Source organism: Athene cunicularia, assembly GCF_003259725.1.
Source record: "Athene cunicularia isolate RWA chromosome 1 unlocalized genomic scaffold, athCun1 chr1_part1, whole genome shotgun sequence".
Classification (NCBI taxonomy): domain Eukaryota; kingdom Metazoa; phylum Chordata; class Aves; order Strigiformes; family Strigidae; genus Athene; species Athene cunicularia.
In genome coordinates, this window is record NW_020799091.1 from 56,491,431 (window position 1) to 56,509,555 (window position 18,125).

The 18,125-nt window shown below is 40.2% G+C and overlaps 1 protein-coding gene across 1 annotated transcript in view; it reads left to right on the forward strand.

Annotated features, from left to right (window-relative positions):
* The first annotated feature begins 4,215 nt into the window (after positions 1–4,215).
* Positions 4,216–18,125, forward strand: part of CLYBL (citrate lyase beta like) — a 127,023-nt gene continuing 113,113 nt past the window's right edge. Inside the window, exons 1-2 of the mRNA XM_026845675.1 lie at positions 4,216–4,267; positions 10,477–10,579. Of these exons, the coding sequence (XP_026701476.1) occupies positions 4,216–4,267; positions 10,477–10,579 (155 nt within the window). The remainder of the gene's footprint in view (positions 4,268–10,476; positions 10,580–18,125) is intronic.

Consider the following 18,125-nt stretch of genomic DNA (forward strand, 5'->3'; position numbering starts at 1 on the left):
AACTCAGTTCCAAGTTTTCCTGCCAAAGTCATCTTTTCTTTGTTCACTACTTCACAAGAAGAGCAAGTGTTGAGAGGAGCTGGCAGTCAGAGCTACATTCATTTCCTCAAACTTGGGCTTTGTCCAGGCTGGCCTTTGTCCAGTTTGAAGTGTCTCTGGAACCAGTATCTCCTTTGCATCCTTCTGCCCCAAATCAAAACATCCTCTAAAAAAGTCACAACACAATCAAGTTGTTAAATGTCTATGAAGTTTAATTTATACCAATGTAAATAAGAAGTCAGGTGTTCTATGCATCTTACCTAAAATCAAAAAGGAGGATTTAAAGCTTCCAAATCTTGCATTTTACAACAACATCCAGTAGCCATGTGACCATCAGGACTTCCTTCTAATGGCATCGCTACCTGAGCCTGCCGTGCCCACCTGAGCAAGGACCAGAGCTATCTACCAGTGCTGCTGGCTGGGATGTGCTCCTTGATGTGGTATTAGCTCACAAATTTAGCTTCTGAGAGCAGTCGTCCCAAGTTGCAAGAGATGGGTAGAATACCTGATGAGGACTATTGTCACAAAAGATTGTTGAGGAAATAAGCTTACAGCCATCCTTTTTCATAGGCAGCACTGAAAAAATCAACATCATTTACTTCAGGATTTTGAGGCCTGAGTTCATCTCTAGCTGACATGACAAGCTAAGAAGCCTACAATACACAAAAGATAAATCTAGCCATTAATATCTGACTAGAGCTTCTTGATATGGCAAATCATGTGCTGACATTTACATTTTCACCCCCAAAATTGTGAAATGCACGTAATGCATCACATTGCCTCAATAATGCAGCAACTTCTATGCACCTGGGAAAGCATATTTATAGTGTTCAAGTTACAGCGTATCATGTTTTGTAGCACCAAGTGTTTCATAATTAACATGATCATTTCCGTTTTTCTCAAACAAACTGAGAAATTTCCAGAATTAAACAACATAGAAAGACAGGAGGTAGTATCCATGGACTAATGTAGCATTAATCCCCAAATTTTTATTGTGTGAGTCTCAGCACAGTTTTCCAGGAGCTCAAGTGCCACACAGGGAAAAGTAATGGTAATTTATTTTTAATATGGGCATGCAGCTTCCAGAAGCTACAGGCTTCAGCATATAAAATGACCCAAAGTACGGAGATAAAAAATCCTTATCAAAGAGTTTTGCTGCACTTCTGTTTCAAAACAGTACACTGCATTTGGAAGTCATGGCATTGACTTCTTTGGTCCATAATCTATATGAATCAGATTTCCTGAGCTGCTCTGATTTTTTTTTTCAAGTACCATTTTCAAACCTTTTGAGAAGGCCATATTTATGAAACACTGAACTATACTATAGGATTCAGGCACAAGGCCTGAGGACTTGCTCAGTTTTCTTCCTCTGCTACCCTATGAATGTTTATACTGACCTGTTGTGAAATGTATAGTGATAGTCTGTGATTTATTGCTATATGGCAGAAGAGATTAACTGTTATCATATGGCTAATTCAAAATGACATTTCTGTATTTTTTGACAAGACAGTGTATGTGTGTGCATCTATATTTGCATTTTTAATTCAATTACTAGAAAATTCTTGCCCTTGATTTTCAATACGTAGCAAAGATGTCTGAATTACAGAAGAAATAATAGTATCATTACATCAGCTTTATTAGACTTTTCAGGTTTAAAGATGTAAATAGGTTATGATTTAATAGATTATGATTTTATTATTTTTTTCTCTTTAATTGAGAAATATTTTGAGGAGTGCAGAGACTGAATCGAATTTTCATTACGTACCTGGTCAGGGACCGGGCTAAATGATTCTTTAAGCAGTTTGAGGAAAAAAAATGCTCATTGAAGACTTGTTAAGTCGTGTGAGAATATGCATTAAATGCTTATCTCTCCTGTGGGTATGTAGGTATCAGCTACTTGGTTTACTGTGTGAGGTTTAATGCTTTTCTTCTAATTTCTAATGAACTTTACCACCAGACTACTTGATCATGACTAAGCCTATGAACAATGCAAATGGAATTGCCCCCTGATGGTGAGGAATGGGGCCCAGATGGCCCTTAAAAGGTGATAATTAGGAAATATAGCATATCTGAGTAGCTAGAAAGAGAGAAATTTGTTGAAGATAGTCAATCTGTTTGAAGCAATGGTCTTTTCCTTAATTATATAGATTTTCATTTAGAGCTGCTTTAAACTAAATTTTCCCAGAAAATTTTATTTGCAGCTGGAAACAAGAAACCACTGGTTTTGCTTCTCCCTGTTTTAAATTCTCTGTGGAACCTTTTCTTCTCATGCTGTCCTCAAAATATGAGTGACAGGCTGACTGTGTTTGTTTGTGGGCAGTATATTGAGCTGTAGGTATTCTGCTGCTGCAAAATGGCAACAAAATGAGAAGCACCATATATATTGGTATGTTGTAAAACATATGTATTACCAGGAGTCAACTGTAAACTCTACTGGATGAGGATTTGCTTGCTTCTAGAAAGATTTGTCACTGTTTTGAGTGTTTCATTGCCTTTTGAGGGTTTCATAAAGCTCAGACTTTTATTTCTCTATTTAACTTTATAACTTTATTAAAACCCTGTGATTTAGAAATATATTGTTGCTTTATATTATAGCTCAGATACTAATGAAATGGTACCACAGGTCATTTAAGGCTTTCCATTGTAGCTCTCATCTTACAGCTGCCTTATGAAACGAGGTTTTTATGTTGATTGTATTTGCTGTGTTGTGAGAAAAATGCTGGTGAGGAAGGGACATCCGTATTGCTAGTTTCTGGGAGGATATTATCAGGAAAAGAGACAACTTGCTGGTAATGAATTAATTTTTAATGGTATTAATTTTGTAAACTTGGTAAACTCTACCTGGGAGGGATGTGACTCAAGCACATACCATAATTTAAGACAACAGGTAGATACAAAGGTAGAGACATATAACAGGTAGGTGCATATCAAATATTCATTTTTGAACATGAAACCTGGACTTGAATTCAGGTGTTGAATGCAAAGCTGTGACAAGTATTAAGTAGTAAAATCTGTTGAGATGGCCTGCTTGCCTCAAATTTATGTCTGATTTACCATGTCAGAAATAATTCTCCAAAACAGAGGTGGTATATTTTGCAATTGTTTTGTTGCTGTGGGAGAGGACAGACTTGCTGACAAAGTAGGAAAGGTCCTTCAGGAGGATTATTTTGTACCCTAAACTATTTGATTCTGTCTCATATTCTGTTCCTTAAGAAATGGTACCATGTTCTGACCCTGTCACATTGAAATGGAAGTACAGGGCTCAGCAGTCATGGTATTGCTGGGCCCCAAAAGTGCCCTAATCACCATCACCTACATTAACCTCCACCTTATGTTACATATTGTCCTCTGATGCTAAATACATTTTCCTCAGCTTCTCACTGGCTGAACTAGGATCATCAAAAGGTTGAGTTTCTAGATCTTTATCGGGGATGTCTACTGATATTTATATCACTGATATTTATCAGTGCATTACTGGTTTATCTTCTGATGGAGAATCCTTTTCTTACAAGGAACCAAAAACCAGTGCTAAAGGAAAGCCAGACTACTGAGAGAGAAGATAGAGGAAAAAATATTTTTTTCCACTATTTCTTTTGATTTTCTTTCTTCCAAGTATAAATATTTCCAAGACTTTGAATACACTTGTAACACCTTGTTTGATGATACAGATAATATTATATGGTAGTATCAATATTAAGTGTAATTAAAAAATTGTCATTGTTGTCAGTTTGCTATAGGTTAATCTGACATTGTTATAATACATCCCTAAATTGTTCCTCAATCTGCGAGTTCAATCCTGATAGCGGTTTGAGCTCCCAGATTTTATATTTTTTTTTGATTAACCGTTTTGAAGCATAAAAACAAAGTTTGTGAAACTATTTCACATTTTTTTTAGGAGAGTTTTAAAACTATTAGAAATTATGTAGAAAATAATGTAAATTGTTAAGAATAGCTCTGGCTGGCAGTATTTAAATTCAAATTAATATCGTTTTAGGAGACATGTGACAGCTGAAGTGACAAAAGAGTGCCAGCTGTAAAGGTGGGGGCAGGGAATATTAGATAAACACAGCAGATTTCCTCCTCCCTGCCTCACACATCACAGCATACTGTAAGTAAAAGTATAACTTCAGCAAGGCCTGTGGGATTCACCACCTGCCTGACCCAGGATTGGTCTGGATGCAGACCCCACTAACTAGTGTCTATGTCTACAGCCAGATCCAGTGTGCAAGTGAGCCATCATGGTGAGAGTTACCTGTAGCCCTCACCTAATTTAGACAATTTTGTGAGTGCTGCAATAGCACTGCACATCTGGATGAAAGCAGTTTAGCAAACACATAAAAGAGGTTCTGCTTCTTTATCCCAACTGTGAGGAGTTTTCCACACGCTCAGCTTCACGCCCATCCAAAGCAACAAGCACATCCAAGTGAATGGAGTTAAAGGCGTGTAAACAGTAAGCAAAGGAGACAGGCAGTTGACGTCTGCATGTAGGAAGCCGGTTGCCTGTTTATCAGTGCCAAAAGCCACTTCCCATTTGACAAGTCACGCACATGTCTTCCAGGAGGCTCCCACCTTTCCTTCCTTCTGTGCACCTCTGCTGCCTGCTCCAGGTGGCTGTGGCCCCTTCCCTGTCGTAAGGGAGGGCTTTCCTGCCACGCCATTATATCTTCCAAGTCTTCTGAGTGCTGCATTTCTTTTTGCTTTGGCTGTTGTAAGCCAAATAAGCAAATCTCATCTGCTAAGCATGATTCTGCTGCTTCCCAGCATTTCCACAGGCAAAACTTTTGGGTTCGCTTCTGCTTTGAATGGAGTATTTGGGTTTATTCCACTGCTCTTTCACAGCTGGTTTAAGAAAAAGTGAGATCCTTACTGTCATTAATGTTGTTTATTCTTCAAAAAGAGTGGGTTTGGTGTCTCTATCCATCCCAGTCTGCCAAAAACCTTCTAGAACATTCCATATTCTGTCATTTTACAAGTCATTTATTGCAAGTTTAATTTTACATGGCAGGAAGGAGAAGACAGAAGTGGAGGGTTACTGCATGGTGTTCTGATGTGATCCAGTGTGCTTGTTCTGTTTATTATAATTGATTGGGAATGGTTAAAATACCTAACAGCTGCCCGCTATATTGTGCTGATATTTATATGGTACTTTTATATTCTGTCTGAAACCGTAAGCACAAAGGGTTTCTAAAGAATTAATATAAAACTTGCTTGTAAAATTCCAAGGTTTATAGCATGATTCCTTCAGTGCAGACCTGTTCAGTTTATGTGGGTGGATGCTACTTAACTCTGTGCTATCCTTTTCCATGCTTCTCTCAAACAGAAAAACTCTAGGTTTCAAAAAGTTTAAAACCTTTTATCTTACTGAGACAAGACTACTGTCTTTTTGTAAGGAAGTTATTTTGAAAGTAGGTGACATGTATACATGCAAGATTAATGTGGCATAGATACCCTGAAGTACTTTAAATCATGTGGGTAACCAGTGACCACTTTTTCCTAGCACTTGAAACCTTTTGTTTAGGATTAACTCTTTAGTAGCTTGCTTCTTTTCCCTTACAAACAGACTACCTAAGGCTTGATTCGGGAGACGATGCCAGTGCAGACTGGCTCAGGACCATCTTTCCCCCTTTATCCAGCAACCACACCTGCCATGAAGGAGGCCTCTTCTGATACTTTCTCCAAAGCTGAATCTATGGTTTCATATTTTTTACACCCCATCCTGGGTCTGTGGCTCCCAGTTTCCCACTGTGCTAATACAACCCTACCTCTGGTTGGCCCTTTATTTCTTCTTGAGCCTGCGACTTTCTCAAGGCTTCATACCGCCTCCATCCAACCATGTTGGCCTGTCATCAAAGGGGCACAATAAGATGGGTGAAAACCTGCAGCTCTTTTTGATTTGAAATGCCTCAAACACATCCTCTGGAGCATCTCCCACTAATACTTTGGTCACTTCTCCAATTTCAGTGACTTCCCAGGAGTCACTGTATTTCAGTGCCATAAATAATTTTATTCTAGTGCCACTTTCTGCTCTGCACATATACTGATCATTAACTGGAAGCATGCAAAAGCTGAGAGGGGTTGGGATAAACTGAAGGGATCGGGGAAAAGAGAGCAAGAATATTAATCCTGAGCAGGTGGCTTTGCTAAGGGCAAAGGAGGTGTGATGTGAATTTTTTCTGAGTCCTTTCTGACTGCAGGAGGTGGTGGGGCTGTCCTGGCTCTCTCCACCTCCAGGGAGGGTGGTCTTTCCCCATCCTGCAGTCTCTTGGGTCTTGCTGTGCCTTCAGGCTTGCTGTTTGGCTGAGAAGGAAGACCTTGCCTGTGACAAACCAAGCCTGGCTGGGGAGCAAGTTTGCTTGGAGCTGTGTTAGCTGTGCGTGGCACTGACCATTAGTCCTACCTGGTGCAGTAACCCTGCTTAGTTGCCAGTGTTGTGCCTGCTGGAGCACCTGAGTCTCTAATCTTCTTGAATAAGGTTTTAATGAATCCCCACCTGAAACATTAAAACCCACAAGATTTTAACATGTAATAATAATGCTAAGAGTATTCTGGTTTTGAACTGTGGGGTTCCCACATTTCCAAGCTTTTCTCTGCAATCAGCTGGTCTTGAGATTTACCCTCTTTTTAAAATTGCCATGTAGGTCTGTGACTCTCAGTAAGGAAGCGTGAACAAAAGACAGCATACCATGTTTTATAATGCTGATAAATCCCAAGGGCACAGTTAGCATACTGAATGTTGACAAAAATGAGAAGAGGCAAATGCCCCTATGAGTATGGTTATTTGTGCCCCTTTTCTTTTCATGGGCTGGATTTAGCTTTAATGAAGGCGCAGTGTGCCAGGAGCATCAGAGGGGCTCTCTGCCTCTTCCCACCCCTCCCACCCCCGGTCCGGATGTTATTACACAACGTTAAGCATATTCTTTCCTGGACATTTGCAAAAGAATAGGAAGATTACCTTATTTTCATGTCTATAGGCTCCATCACAGATAACTTTCGCGGTGTTAGAAGTACTTATACTGGAAAATAAGGCTGTGGTTAATCTGCATCCGCAGAAAACCTGTATTAAATAAAGAGGCAGAAGCAGGGTGGGATTAGAAAGAAGAACTAATTGGTCACACAGAAGGAGCACTTGGGCAAGTGGAAGAAGAGTAAGCTCCCTATCACATGCATCCTCCTTATTTTGTTTTGGTTTGTATTTGAACGGCTAACCTGTGGATTGCATACATGAAAATAGGAGACTAGGAATTCACACTTCGGGAATGGAGCAAAGCTGCCTGCTTTAACACTGTGCTCCGTAGTGGGATATAAGGATTGTCTTCACTTTGCAAAGCAGTTTTGAGTTCAGGTAGCTAATATACATCTGCTGCGCTTCGGTAAAAACACAGTGAAGATGAGGCACTTGGGTTTTGTTCTGAGGTCATACCCTGACTCTGCATGGAGTTAACCTCCTGATAAAAATGAAGTACCTAGTTTCCACTGTCTTTCCACCTGCCAATATCTGCCATGCACAAGTTATTCCAGTGGAAAAAAAAAAAAAAAAAACAGGGAGAAGCCTGAGGTGGTGGAATCCTCAGCCTTACAAAAATATAAATGACCAGGCTTTGATTCCTGCAGAAGGTTTAAGGCTGATTATTTTAAGAACCGTTGAAACCTGAAGCCGCAGCCCTCTGATTACAGTTCTAGTCTGTATTTGACATAGTGCAGTAATGATTTCTAACATCTATTTTAGTTTGGATTTAGAGAGAGAGAGGCAACCTACATTGAAGTATATTACCATGCTCTGACTTGTGAGCATTGTGTAGGAGGTTTAAGTCAGATTATTTTAAGAACTCAACAAGCCTGAAACAGCATTTTTATGATTATAGCTTTTTTTCCCCCCATCCTTTCCACCCAGAGCAGTAGTGAATTCTAACATCTCTTTTAGCTGGCTTTAGAGCTGGAGCCAGCCTACACTGAATTGGCCTCTTTTGATGCTACAGTATTGACTGAGGGGAGGGACAGATGGAACAAAAATCCTAATTGCCCAAACTTACAATAGGTTCCCAGCAGCAGCCATCACAAAAGAAATGTTAATGCAGTAAAAGGTAAATGGAAGGAAGCTAAACCCAACTTGTGGACAATTCAAAACCTACATCAATTTATTTTAAACTGCTTCCTGCAGTTTGTGAACACCTTCCTTGTCATAGTAGAATTATATTTGTTTTAACATTAGTCACTGCTCTGCAGAAGTCTTAGCATGCTTCTGCAATTTGTAAAGTAAACTGGAAAATGTCATCTGGCATGAGGAACAAATGACTTCCTATGGTCCGGGGCCAATGCTCTTGAAGTTATTTGTTGTAAATGGTCAACTTCCCCTGCATAGTCTTTGCAGCTGCAGCTGAACACTATCTTTTCTAGCAGTGAGAGTTGAGGGTATCTGCAAGCACAACAGATGGCAGTAGTATTTTGATGCTTCAGCCATGAAACGAGGGGGCAAAATGTCATTCTCCATCCATCCATCCATCCATCCATCCATCCATCCATCTCACAACAATTCTGTTAACATGTCATTCATCACATAACTATTTGCCATGTTTTCTGTTCCATTTTCTGATGCCCTTACCTATATGTCTGCCTTTTAAAATGCGGCTCCTGTAGGTGATGTTGCGATTAGAGCATACTGTAAACTGAAAAGTGCTTTACAAGAAGCTTGTGTCCCTGTTTCATGCAGTAAAAAAGTCCCATTCATTAATCAGATTTTAAGATAGCTCCTTTTGGCTGACCATCGTTACCTTTTCTAATAATGGGTACAGCTGAGGATTGTTTTGCCAGTTCTTAGACTTCCAGACTAGGGATTAATTCAAGATACAATTTTAACATGCTTTGCCAGAGCGTAAAGAATCTCCAATCACAGAGAAAGCCCCCTTGTGTTAGACCAAATTTTCACTATTTGGGAAGATGATCCATCCTCTACGGAGACATCAGTCATAAGTAATTAATATGTAATTTTCTTAATTTTGTTTGGGATGATTTTCATAGGCTGTTTGGAGCCCACTCTTCTACGGTTGACAGATACCTACAATTACACTCCTAGGAGAAGAAAATAAAACTGTCCTTTAAAATTAAAGTAAGGTGGGAACTGATCCATATTTAGCACAGAAGATTTTAATTTTTTTCCACCCTTTTAATCAAAATCATTAACAGTAAGTTTACAAGAACCGTTCTTGAAAACTAAATCCCACCATGACTGGCTTGGTACCTTATAGAATTTGGCAGTCAGGTTCCTCCCCTTGCCTTCTCATGACTGCACACATCACGCAAGCAAAGTCTCTCACGCGGACAAGAGCTGCAGAGGACAAATCCCTCCGCCAGTGGGCAAGGAAGAAGAAAGTCAATTATGCAATTGCGTATTTTAATCAGAAACTTTCTTACTTGCTACACATGCAACTTAAAGGACTCTGCTATCTTATAAAGAAAAAATGCTCCTCTCAGATGCAAGTGTATTTGTCCAGCCATGTGGTTATGTTCACTGAGATAGTTGGTGTCTCACCACTCTTCTGCACCCAGGAGGAGGCAGTCAGGGCCTTGGAGATGAAGCAAGAGATGCCTTCCCCTTTGCTGGTTATTAGTATGAGTGTGCCTGTGTTGTCAAATGGATATGACAATCTGTGATGCTTTTATTGCACAAAGAGCCCCAAAGTTATCTATATGGTTTGACATCATTCCATGCAACTACATTGTCTTGTGTTATTTGGAAAAAACATGGAAGTTCTGAGTGCAGAAGTCTGACACACAGTTGTTCTCTAGGGTTTACCTGTAGGTGCCTTGTCAACAGTAAAAGTGTTAAGTAATGAAGCTTCTAGAAATTTTGCAGAAAACTTTGCTGCAGCTCCCTGCAGGGCCCCTTCCCTCCATGGAGAGGTGCAGTTGGCATTTGCCACTCAGTTTCACCTCCTTACTTCTGAAGCTGTTCCCCAAAAAGCCTCTGTCCACCAACATTATGAAATTGCTGTCCATTTTCACCCAGAAAGCTTTGTCGGGGCTGCAATCGGTCACCACATCCAACATTTGTCACCGTTGCTTTTGTTCTCAAGAACCTTTGGGTTTCCCTCTCCATCCCTGGCACAGCCTGGAGCAGGGTGGATGGAGGGGTGCAGCTGCCAGCTCCCCTCATCCCATCCCCTCCTGAAGCTCCATCTGGGTTCAGCAGGATTTAGCCTTTAATTATAAAGTGCTTTTTCCCACCTCTGCCTGATTATTAACCCCTTCTTTGCCTGGCACATGCTGGCAGTGGTGGGAACACTGCAAAAATGCCTACCTGGGGTCCCTGGGGAGATGCGCCTGGTGCTGTATAGCAGAGGGGTGGTTAGCAGAAACAAGGCCCCATCTCCCCTCCTCCCATTTCCCTTTCTGCTTCCTTTTCCAGGTGATCAGTTTTGTACAGAAATGGGTTTTTGCAAGCCCAATTATTTCCATCCCGTCGCCGTCCACTACTGCAGGGCGCTTGGTTTCAGTGCCTGGCAGCGGTGTCGCTCGCTGGTCCCCTCCACAGTAACAATTCAAGGTCTGTATGTTTAGTTATAAAAGTCAAAGGTTAAGTGATTTGGGAATAAAATGTCACTTAATGCGACAGAAACGCGACAGAACTGAACCCGCTGATGCTTGCATTACTCCTGGGGTTTTCTTTTCGCTTGCAGGCTCAGTGTTAAGTAATTTTATTAACTGAGGAGGGGGAAACATATTATTCGCTAACATTTTTACCCTCGTTGCAAAATTTATTGCGTGTTGCATCGTAAGGGTTTGAAAGCGGTGCGATTGGGAAGGCAATGAAAGTTAAAATTAAACCTTTTTTTTTCTTTTGGAGGTGTTATTTAAAACATTGTACGATTAGTCAAAAAGATTAATTGTTGCTTGTGGCTAAACAGATGATAAATTTTAAAATGGTATTATTACAGTGTGTCAGCATAAAAGCTCTGTGTCCCAAGTGTGTCACCTTTTTATGTTTCTGTTGACAAGGTTCACATTTTATAGCACACTACCAGAAAGTGTTGACACATATTCAGATCACTGATTAAATGTTTTAAAAACGTGCCACTCAGAAACTAACCCTGATGGTCTTGGAGACAGGCATTTTAGGAGTCTGAATGCATTTCCCTTCATCAGTTAGGCTGTGGCACACTGAGGAGTATTAATTAACAAAATTTAAAAAAAAAAAAAAATTTGTATGTTACTATTTTAAGAACAGAGCTATTTATAACATATTTTCAGGAACATATTTTTATGGTTGTCTTCAATATGGTTTAAAAATTGAATGTTAAATAATTACTTGGAAAGATATTTAGGCACTGAAACAGGGAAAAAAGTCATCTTTCTCATGTAGGATTTTGTGGAGGTGTTTTTTGGTTTAGAGTTTTTGTTTTGCTTTTGCTCATTGTTAACACTTTGATTTGTCTGGCTTGAAACCATCCTATGATGTTAAAAAATACAAGTCAATGCATTTGTAATTTCAAGCAGGAGAGGGTCTCCTTATTTTGGAGATTTCATTCATGACTTTGTTCCAAGTCCTGCAGTCTGATCTGCCACCTCACACGTTTTCTCCTGCATGGCATTGCCTGGATGTGGGCAAGCTCCATCCAGGCCCATCATTCAGGTTCAGGCTTGCTCCACAGTTTTTTATTGCCTCATCTCAGGTTGTTAGGCAGTTCCCATTCCCACTGCTTTCACAGAAGGGCTGCTTCTTCCCGCAGAAGAGTCATAGGATAAAAAGTATAACCAATCCTGAAAGGACAGGTTGGGATCCAGGTGTTTCCTCACTCAGCCCTGCTCACTTCTGCAAATTCAGGCTTCTTTGTAGTTTTTGCCCCCATCTATTTTCTGTTCTTGGAAGTGGCTTGCTCTCTCAGGGATAACCCTAGTTGTGTTATTGCTTGACTGTAAAAGTCCCTCCCATAGGTCATTGTGTGTTTGAGCCTTCTGATCCTGAGCTTAGCATGAGAACCCCAGCTCTCACTCTGGGCAGCAGCTGTTAGGTATCTTCTTCACCACCTATCCTCCAAAAGAAAATAACTAGCCCTCATTAGAAAACCATTGCTTTTCATTGGAGATATGCTGTGAAGCTCAAATTACTATTTTCTGCTGTGGTTTTTAGGGTTTTTTTTAGAGAGAAGGTGTTACTGAAATATGAAACATACCATCTATTAGTGCTCTTTCTCAGTGTTTGCCACTCCAGCCTGTTCTGAATGGAGCCTTAATATTTCTGGAGTGAAAAGTTTAGTCAAGTAGGAACATCTGGTTGACAAATTACCTTGCTATTTCATGGGATAGGAATGTTTGAAACACAGTGAACATGTCTTTAATAATCTCATCTCTTGGTTCACTGGTAGATTTTATTGTGCCTATTATAGTCCATCAAACTCTATTCATATTATGAGTGCCAACTGTATTCTGTTTCCTTGACTTGCAATACATCTATCCAGAGATATTTTTATTCTGGAAAACACTACTAAAATTTTGTGCAGATGAGGAAGCTGACTAGCTGAGTGGAGAAGGAATTTTTAATTGCACTGTTTAAACCTTTCTAAAAAAATCATTCATCAGGAAAAAAAAAAAGGGGGGGGGACTTCAACTTCAGTTTGTAGTCAAAACTCCCTATAAACATTTTTAAATAAAAAATTTTTGAAAGGAGACTTTAGGAATTGCAATAACTTGTTGTGGGGGAGATAAGATCTAGTCCCACATCTGTAAGACCTGGAAGGCATCAAATATATGCTCAAGTAGAGCAGATGAAAGAGTCCTATCACCTCACGTCTGCACTTGTGGTGATGTTGACCCACCTCTTATTTTTCTTCCCTGTTATGCCACTGAGGAGCACTCTTCTAGTGACTGGACTATGAAACAAACCCATCTGTAGGACCATGGTGCAGTCACATGTGGAGGCAAGTCCCTCTGGCCACCACCTCTACCCAGGAGCCACCCTTCTTGTTTTGCTTCTGCCCTCATGGGGCTGCCACCCTTCTGCTTGTCCCCTCTGCCAGCAGGAAAGGTGATACAGCTCATCCAACACAGGGTGGTACATGTGTATTAAAGAGAGAGAAATCATGATTTTCCTCAGGTAGTTCAGTCCATCCCTGAGACAGCAGTGATGAACCATTCAGTGAGGAACTGCCTCTCTCTTCACAGACTGCTTAAAAGAAGCAGGTAACTCATATATAGGCTCAAGACCTGTGATTCAGTTGACTAAAGAGTTTTAAAAGGCAGACAAGCAAACTCCTGGCTCCGTTAAGTCAACAACTTTTTATTTTGTTGAATGCAGTAGTGCCGAGATAATTCACCTGGAGTGCTCTTGAAAATCACACTTTTGCAGTTGGGTAAATGGCCAAGCACGGGGCACCTGCAGCTGAACCTCCCATTGGGTGAAGCAACACGACTGACACGGAAATGCTGGTTCAGTGGCCTCAGCTTGGGTTTTTCCAAGATAAACAATAAAGCATTACCTCAATATTTGCTTAATTTATATTTCTGAAAAATTAAATACCTTCCAAGCAGTAACAAATGGAGCCATCACGACACTAACAGACATGAAAATGCATCCATCGCTCCACTTACACTACAAAAACGCCTGCACCCAAACTCCCAGTTGGGTATTATTTCCTGGATTTACTACAAAAAGAACAATGCATGTTTATTAAAAACAGAGTGGCTTTTAGCAGCAGCAGTAGCGCCGCACACAATACACCAAAGCACAACAGGGGCCTTCTCCCAGCAATTGATGTGGAGAAGACCTTTGGCAGAGCAATATGGAAATTCGTATTCAGTGGCTTGATTAATTTGGAGTTGGGAAGCCACCTTCCCAAGATGGATGACAGTGGCTTATTAAATAAATAAATAAGGAGCAAGCTGAAGTCGCGCTGGCGTTATAGCATCAGATTTATGTCATCTGCGCAGGCAGAAAAGGCCTTTGTTGCCGCTATTGTTCAGCCTGTCAGCGGAGGCCTTGGCAGCGGCCTTTTGTCAGGGCTTGTGTCGGGGGTAATAACGGGGAGATGACGGCGGTTGGTCTGTTTGATGTAACCTGGTTTTATGGATGCTGGAGTTGGCATCCGCACACGCGGGCGGAAGAAAATAAGCGTGCCGGGGCGCTGGGCCTGTCTGCCCTCAGCTCCCCTCTCCGACGGCCGGACGGGGGAGATGCCGGCCAGGGTCCCTAGGGCTCTGCTTCGGTGCGGGTCGGCCCGCAGCCTCGGGCCGTCACCGGAGTTGTTGAACAGGGAGGAAAGGCTAACAGCAAGAAGCATCCCTCAGGATATCATATTGTGCCTGCTCCCAACCGCTGCAGCTCGCTCCTTGCCCTGAGCGAGCTCTGGGGCTCAGGACCCTGCATGGGTCCTGCGGAAATATCAGAAGCAAGTGGCAGTGTTTGGGGTACATGTGCCTAAAACTATTCGGAAGTAATTAAGAACTGCCTGGTACAAATCAGAATAACATGGCATATAATAGTAATCTGGCACACGCAGGGTAGAAACAGATAGGAACATTAGAAAAAAAATCCTAACTGCTGCACCACAAGTTATTATATGACATTTTTGGAGGGGTTAAGGGACCCTAATTTCACATATTTTAGGGGAAACAATCTGTGATCCCTGTGATTTTTACTAAGATCTTTGTACTTCTTTTCAACTTGATATTTTTACGTCTTATCCTAAAAAATAGTAGACTTAAGAAAGCAAAATTTTATTGGAGTGATATGTTATTCATTTTCTCTACAGAAACATAAAAAAGGTTTATGTTGTTCATGTGGAGGTCACTTAGTTCTTCCACATTGAATATGAAAAGTAGATAGATCACCAGAAGTCATCAAAAAATGTGAGCACACTGCCCTGAAGATGGGAGATAAAAGACTATCAGTTTACAGCCAACTCTAAGAGCAGCCCACTTTATTATGCCACAAAGCCAATATCATTGGGTAAAAGTTAAAGAATATTTGGCAACCACTGAGATTACCTGTCCAGTCTTAGCTCTGTGGCTGCAGAACTGTTTGCCTGAGTACTCAACGGCTGCCATTCACACGAGAGACCTCAATTTCTGATTTGCAAGCTGAATATGAAAGTCATTTAAACTCCACTAATGCAGAATTGAGTAACAGGGTATTTATTATAAAGTCTTCTAGAACTGTTTTTCCTACTTTGGCATTTCTTTAGAGGCAAGTAATTAAAAATGATCTGAGTTTGACACTGATGAACTAAATAATCCAATGAGAAAGACTCTTCATCTAGCAGCTTTTTTTTTTTTTTTTTTTTTTCGGGGGAACAAAGTCATCAAGTTTCCTACTTACTTGTTTTGGGAGTAGACTTTATAGAGATATAAATCTTATGCAAGTAAAAGATCCACAGTAGTAAAAAACCCCAACCAAACAAGCAAAAAATAACCCTGAACAAACCTCTTATCTTAGTGCATCTCATGTCACTGCTAACTACATGCTAAAGAGATTTGCCAGGGTGGAATTACAGCATAGGGGTTTGCTATAAACTCCACTGAGCAGAATTTAATCTCATTTGTATAATTCAAAATCTATAAAGATACTGGTCATTATTCTGGGTTATGTCCAAATTTCAGTGCTTTTGGAAATGGGTGTTAATTCTTTGTGTGTGCATGTAATGGAGAAAAGTGTTTTCATCAACCAACTTACTAGCTCTGAAATTGGAGAGGGAGCTGAATTTAGAAAAGAAATACATTTTACTGCTTTAAAAAAAGGTTAGTACTGTCTCGTTAGGTAGATGTGTATACTCCAGCTGGGCCACTTTGCATGAGGATGCCAGAACAGTGTTTGATAAAGTCAGTGATGTTACTAAGATTGCACGGTATTGATTTGATAAGAACTGAGAGCTGTAATAAAGTAATTTCATTTAAGAAACTGAACATTCTGTTCACCTTTATGTGACTGTCTGAGTCCAGTGTAAGCAATGCCAATTTGCTTTGAAAAATTGTGTAGATTGGTAAGACAGAACTGCTATGGTAAGCTAAAAAGGTTCATACTACATGAAACATTTAAAATATAAGGGCTAAACATTATAGGTAGCCATACATGTCAATTTAGCCTGTCTTGTAAATTCATGTTATATAGCTAAAACTTTTAAAGGTGTTTTATTAGAAAATACATAGAAAACATCCTTGCATGACTTTAAGTTAACTCCTGCACACACACCACTGACTTCTTAAACTGGTTGATGGTTGCCTCAGTGCAGTGAGAAGTTTGTTGGCAACTCCAGTGGGGATGAGTTTTCATCCACAGTAACCTTCTAGAAACAGAAAATCCTGTTTCCAAAAGGTTATCTTCACTTCTTTTTGACTTCAGTTGTTGAATTGAGAGCTTTGGATGTTTCAAAAGAAGTAGACCTTATTTTGCAGGATTTATCTACCCTAATTTACTCACGTCAAAAAGAAAAACCCAAACAGCCAACCCCAAAATTGTTTGTGAAGCATCCTTCTGCTGTACATGGTGTGACTTGTTGTTATCTCTGGATCTATTCTTTCATGCCCTCAGTTGTGAGTGTAAATTAATGTTAGACAACTTCTTTAGGTAGTATTCAAAGTGTTTTAAAGAAATTATGGTATATCAAATGTATGGCAGCCTGTTATGGTTTGGACTGACAGAAAATAATACACTAATAAGCTGGAATGCTTCTTGGAGTGAAACAAAGCACATATTTTCACTTTGTAAAAGTATCAAGAAAACTTTCTAACCCACACAAATATCACTCATCCACCATCGCTGTAAGCATGCGTATAGACTAGCCAATCCCTCTGCTTGCCAATATATAACTGTTCAACACCTGCACATGTTAGAGATTTTGTTTGGGTTTAGCAGGCTTTGGATATGCCGTTGTCTGAAAGCTTTGTGATTATCATTGATTTTGCCATGCGTTCTCATAGGTAGAACATGTATTTAAACAAGATACTTCTCTTTAAATGTATACCATAAGTTAGCTAATGGCATTTATTTTTTCCTATTCAGTCATGGTAGTCAACGTGGTTTTAATCAGAACAGTGTTTTATCAGGAATGGTGAATGTGTGGGTTTTTAAAATGTTCTTTTTTGATAGAATGTTCATTTTTATTTTCTGCTCTGATATTAACTATAAAGCTCTGGTGTCCATCCATCAATCTTTTCAAATCTCATTTTTTCTGTCTATTTGACTGCATTTCCTTTTGTACTGTTTCATTCTCTAGGATTTATTCATTCCTTGTTTGCTTGCTCGTAGTAAATCTTTCCAGTTGCGTTTTTTGGGAGAAGGCAAGTATTTTTAGGTGAGGATCTGGTCTCTCAGGTGCTGAGATCACCATTTTAGTTAAAGCCTGAATACTCAAGCAGCCCTTGGAGTGCAGTCAGACATGTATTCCAGGAAACTGAGTTTGCCCCACTAGTCAAATGCAAAAATGGAGCAAGGCTGTTACCTTGGCATTTCCTCTGTAGGTCCCTGCACCCCTGTCATCTGACCAATTTGATTGAATTTTATTAGGAAGAAAAAATTAGCATCTTCTAATTGTTATTAAAATGTTTTTGGCAAAAGTTTATTACAGGTCCGTGATGCTAAGGGACTAGAAGAAAAATTAGATTCCAGAACTCCTATTTGACCCATATACTGAGATATATGAAGACCCAAACAACCAAAAATTCATGGAGAACAGTGTCAGAGGAAGCAATGACTGCTGTAGGTGTGCATGCCAACTGGTAAAATAAAACTCCAAATCAGAAAACTGTGGTTAAAACAATATATTTAGAGATCCTTCTATGACTATTTTGTAATGAACTGAAGTGGCTTTTTTCTTATTTCTGAGCTAAGTTTCTGGATCTTAACCAGATTTTCCAAAAGAGAGTGAAAAAGAGAAAATCTTTACGGAGTTTGCCCTGACCTATAAAAGCACCGCTCTGCAGGAGTTACAAATGGCTTTTTGGCTAAGTTCAGCAGCTGAAAGGGCCTCTACTTGTTTTGTCTCCAGCTCTGACAATAGCCGTGGAGAAGAATGTCTTCTTTAAAAGTTCTGGGGATCAAGCTGAACCTTCAGCTGCCAGAGTTTCGGCTCTCCTCTTCCCTGGCCCCCTGCACCTCCCCC